Source organism: Salvia miltiorrhiza, chromosome 2 (assembly GCF_028751815.1).
Source record: "Salvia miltiorrhiza cultivar Shanhuang (shh) chromosome 2, IMPLAD_Smil_shh, whole genome shotgun sequence".
In the NCBI taxonomy this organism is placed as follows: Eukaryota; Viridiplantae; Streptophyta; class Magnoliopsida; order Lamiales; family Lamiaceae; genus Salvia; species Salvia miltiorrhiza.
This window is the reverse complement of record NC_080388.1, coordinates 57440081-57445403: the sequence shown is the minus strand read 5'-3', so window position 1 is coordinate 57445403 and position 5323 is coordinate 57440081. Positions and strand designations below refer to the sequence as shown.

The following is a 5323-nucleotide window of genomic DNA, read 5'->3' as shown; positions in this document are numbered from 1 at the left end:
CGGTCACGGGACAAATTCCAGACAAAAACTAAAGGTTAGGTATTTAAAAGAAGAAAAATAAAAAAAGGTGCAAAAACCAATTCCGTGGAAACGTTAGGAATTTACAGGCAATTAGCCCTAATTTAAATAATTGATAATCGTGTCAAAAATTTGAATAATTAAATATTTTTTAAAAATAATTTTTTTAAGTTTATATATAAAAAATTAAATTAGTTATATACTCGTGTATTTAGGTTTAGTAACCTTTTTTTTTTTTTTGAAAGGTAGGTTTAGTAACCTAGTAACAAAAGAAACTACATATATATAGGATGTCCAACACATTTTCACAAGCACCCTTCATAAGCAGAAAAGGTGCTCTCAAACCAAAGAGGCCGCGAAAACGATCAGTTTGTGCTGCAAACGAGCTCTATGATTCTAGTGGGTTTAGATATTAATTAGCAATATCTTAGTTTGATCCTGGAATTACCATGCTTAAATCCTCTGAGCCTCAGCTCCCAGATTGCATCTACCAAAACCAGCCCGTATTAATCTGCCCGGCCCGCCCCACTCCCAATCACACGCTATACCTTTCCAATCTCGATGATCAGAAATTCCTCAGATTCTCGATCAAATATCTCTACGTTTTCAGAAAATCGCTCGACGCTGAAACCCTAAAGACCTCGCTCTCGCGGGCTCTCGTCGACTTCTACCCGCTCGCTGGGAGACTGCGCCGGCGCGTCGCAGACGACGATCGCAAGCTCGAGGTCGACTGCAACGGAGAAGGCGCTGTTTTCGCTGAAGCAGCCATGGATTTCAGCTGCGACGAGTTTTTTGAGTTTGCCGGAAAGCCAAACAGGGCCTTAATGAGGAAACTCTTGTACAGAGTTGAAGCTCCAGATTTCTTGGATATTCCGCCTCTCATAATTCAGGTCTGCTTTAGATCTTTGCACTTTTTATTTCCTTGGAAATTATGATTATACCAAAATGTTTTAATGTATATGTATGATGAGAATTTTCCCTCGCAAAAATTATATAACAATAAAAAGAAAAATCGATTGTGAGAGTTAGGGTGTTTTGTTAAAGTATATCTAAGTTAGATCCTTGTTTAATTAGCATTAGTCAATTATTTGGTACGCCACATTAATATTCCCAGAAAAGGATGCATCGACACTTGTTTCTTGTGTTGTCCTCTTCTAACTTGGGATGATGGAATTAATTAAGTTTGTATTTTACTTGTTCGCTTTTATTTGATTAAGAATAGAAAATAAGAATAAAGTTTTCCTTGTTTAGTTCAAGAGACCTTTTTGTCATTTCTTGGGCCTAACATATATTTGAAACTAGATATGTTATCATTTACAAAGAAGATTTGAAGTTCTTTTCCGCCCACTATAATCTTTTAGGATTTTACAATTTTATGACGTCAAAAGAGGAATTTACAATTTATCATGTTTAAGTAGAAATGGATTTTTGTTTCTTTGTCTGTTTTTTTTCTTAAATGGAAATCACCGTTTAATCAGCTTGAATCACAAATAACAATCTCTAATAACCATGAAGGCCAATTGGGGGGATGATTCCTTAATAATGGAAAGCAATATTTTCCCTAAATTGGATAAATATTGAGAGAGACATAACATCGACAATGAGCTTTCTCTTTTGGGCCGTATTGAACAGGTGTCGGTTTCAGCCTTGGCCTCTCTTCCCCAAGAATATATTCCAACATCTTTTAATTTCACAATCTTCACCTTTTCATTTTTGTACCCATCTCATTCAATGGTCTCCATTTCTCTACATCCGTTTATTACTCCTATCAAAATCATATCTACCGAATCACGAAATTTACCGATACTTTCTATCTATGTACAACTAATGTTTATGTTATATTTTTTTTTGGAGTAATTCTTTATAATACACCAAATATACCTTATTTCAATTTTCAACCAACATTATACTTTTTCGTAAAAAAAAATGATACTTTTAATTTTTGGAATTCCACTCGAAGTAGAATTTTGACCACACTTAATCTTACGTGGAAACCGAAAATTAATTATATGGCAATTCAGAAAATAGAACTCATTTTGAATCTGCATCATTTCTAGCATGCAAATTCAACCGGGGTTATTGCGACTTCTAAATTGTCTCGTAATTAATTAATTTGGACTTCCTCGTAGGATTAAATATGGCTGAAAATCTAATTCATGTCGATTCTAAAAAATTAAAATTTATGCATTTTTTTTATAGAGAAAATAGTGTTAGGTAAAAATCAAAATTTAAATATATTTTGTGTAATCATGACAATTAAGAATGATATTTTTGCGATCATTCGTGTGCATGTAGAAAGCCACTAGGGAAAAATGAATTTCGTCAAATTTGTTTTGTATTGATTATAAGTACTTATTAATTAATTAGGTGTGCATATTGTTCGAATTCTCATATTTATTACATATAGTTAACAAACTATGTATGTCTTGCAAGATTTCATCTTTTACTAGTAGCTAGTATACACTACACACGTATGATTTCATTTTAGCCATAATAATTAATACACAGTTTGGAGTCTTGTACCGTACGACAAATCATTTAATACACAGTGCGTTATACATTGTCACATGGCCTATGATGGTGCGAATTATTAATTTTTAAGAAAAACAATTGACCCTACCACTCTTTGATACCAAACTGTAAGTTGGGGATGTTAAATATTTCAGGTTCGAGTCTACTTTATATTTATGAGATTTTTAAAATTAGTTAGTGTAATAAAAAAAACACTTCAACTTGCACCTCCCTCTCTCTTACACACACATCTGGATAGTTTGTCCCTTGCTGATTATTTAGTTTTATAAATACTCTAATAACAGGTGACGAATCTCCGAGACGGGGCAGTGATTCTGTGCACCGCAATCAATCACTGCATCTGCGATGGAATCGGGACATCACAGTTTCTACATGCGTGGGCCCAACTCCAGCAATCCGCAGCGTCCATGAATGATGTATCAATCACAGCGGTCCACTCCCGCCACGTGTTGGAACCCCGGCGGCCTCCACAAGTAACCTTGGCACACCCGGGATTTACCAAGATTGCCCCCGAAACGCAAGCGGGGCCCAACGTCTTCGAGTTCTTACAGTCGCAGCGGCTGGTGACGTCATCCGTAACATTCCCGGCATCCCAGATCGTGCACCTGAAAAGACATTGCTACCCCTCGCTAAAATGCACGACCTTCGAGGTGCTGGCGTCCCACACGTGGCGCAGCTGGGTGCGGTCGCTGGGGCTACCCCCCTCATTCGAGGTGAAGCTCCTCTTCTCCGTCAACATCCGGAACAAGATGCAGCCGGAGATGCCGCAGGGGTATTACGGGAACGGGTTCGTGCTAGCGTGCGCGGAGGCCAAGGTTAAGGAGCTTAACGTGCACCACGGGGTGAAGCTGGTGCAAAACGCGAAATCAATGATCAGTGACGAGTACGTTCGATCCGTGATTGATTTGTTGGATGATGGAAATGTGAGGACGGATTTGTCGGCGAGTTTGGTGATCTCGCAATGGTCGAAGCTAGGGCTGGAAGATTTGGATTTTGGGGGAGGGAAGGCTCTTCACATGGGACCTTTATACAGTGATATCTACTGCTTGTTCTTGCCCGTGGCCGGAGAGATGGACGCAGTTAGGGTTGTTGTGTCCATGCCTGAGAGCGTAGTCGATAAGTTCGAGTTTTACATGGCTCAATTTGATGCTGATGGCCTTGTTGCCAAGAATCACTATGGAGTAGATCATTTCAAGATGGTTTCTGTTTGACCTACTTTTAATTCTATTTTCTCATTCAAAATATATGCTAAAATGTCCAATCATTTATCAACTCTTTGTATGTCATCAAATGCAGCAAGTTAATTTGGAGTGTATTTATGTCTGTCCATTTAATACGTATATTTGAGACAAGTTTGTATGTCAAACTGCGCGACCAACAACTCCAGGTTTTCGACATTAACCTTCTACCGCTAGATCAATATACGCACATCGATCACCCTTTTTTTTTTTTTTTTTTTTTGCATACAATTAAACCTCATTATATATATATGGTTTTTCTAATTGATTAATACTTGTCTTATCTATATAAAAGTTATCCGAAAAACCTATACATCTTAATTATAAGTTCTCCAAATATCTCAAACATATTTGTAAGTGGGAATAATTCTGCATTTATGACAAAAGTTATATAGGGTCACAAGATAGCTATCAAATGCTTAGCTATATCACTTTAAAATCTCAAACTATACTCAGTTTATCAAAATATTTTGAATTATATATAAAAAATATCTACTAATCATGAACTATAAAACTTTCATCAAAGTTGTCCCAAATTCATTTTCCCAAATGCTATTGCATGTAGAATTATAACCATAGTATATAATTAAATATCATTTTAGATCCAATACTATTTTTGTATTTTATGAAAAATGTTTATTAAATCATGAACTTTAGTCTTTAGGAGATTTATGAATAATGTGTTGGATTCGTTTTGGGGCAAAGAGTGTTAGAGTAGGTTGTCGGTTGTGATGGTGATGACCGAAATGACGATGTTTTAAGAAAAAGATGGATGACGAAAAACGCCATACGGTCAACACCGCCTTTCCACCCAACTCCATCACAAAGTGTTAGGAACGCTCAAAACACCATCCAATTAACCTCTGCCAACAGAAATCAAATTCAGAAATTTTTTTCATAAATCTTCGATGCCTCATAATTTATACTAGACATTTTTTATATTTTAGTTTGGACATATTTACTATATTAATGGCGAATCACGTCAATATTCTAGAGCCTGAAAATTTTTGATATATAGTACATGCTTCTAATAGACATTCATAAAAGTTCATAATATTTTTGATAAAATGAGATTCGTTTGAAATTTTAAATTGATATTTATTTTTAAAAATCTTATATTATATACTTTTAACTTTTTTTCTCCAAAACATCATCATCATCATCATTATTATTATTATTATTATTAGACGTACCTTCCCACAGAAACACCATATTAGATCTAATTAAGTGAAACGTATCATTGGTATAACATGTTCGAGTTCAATTATCATTAGTATAACTATTTTTTATTGTATTAGTTTTCTATAATTATCTTGCCATTTGTTACCATATTAGAACTTGCCCTAGAACCATCATGTTAGAACTAATTAAGTGAAACATATCATTCTCGTATAGTATGTTGAACTTCTATTATCATTAGTATAAGTTGTATAACTTTTTTAAGTGTAATTATTATCATCATCACCTAGTCCATTATAAATTGTTTTTCAGCTTAGTGCCATTTAATTAGTAGATGAATTTCATTTACAATAATC

At 35.1% G+C, this 5323-nt stretch overlaps 1 protein-coding gene across 1 annotated transcript; it reads left to right on the top strand.

Annotated features, from left to right (window-relative positions):
• Positions 1-258: 258 nt before the first annotated feature.
• Positions 259-3916, top strand: LOC131010576 (alcohol acyltransferase 9). The gene is made up of 2 exons (XM_057938156.1): positions 259-908; positions 2835-3916. The coding sequence occupies exons 1-2, from the start codon at positions 468-470 to the stop codon at positions 3759-3761; spliced, it is 1368 nt and encodes a 455-aa protein (XP_057794139.1). The 5' UTR covers positions 259-467; the 3' UTR covers positions 3762-3916.
• The last annotated feature ends 1407 nt before the right edge of the window (positions 3917-5323 follow it).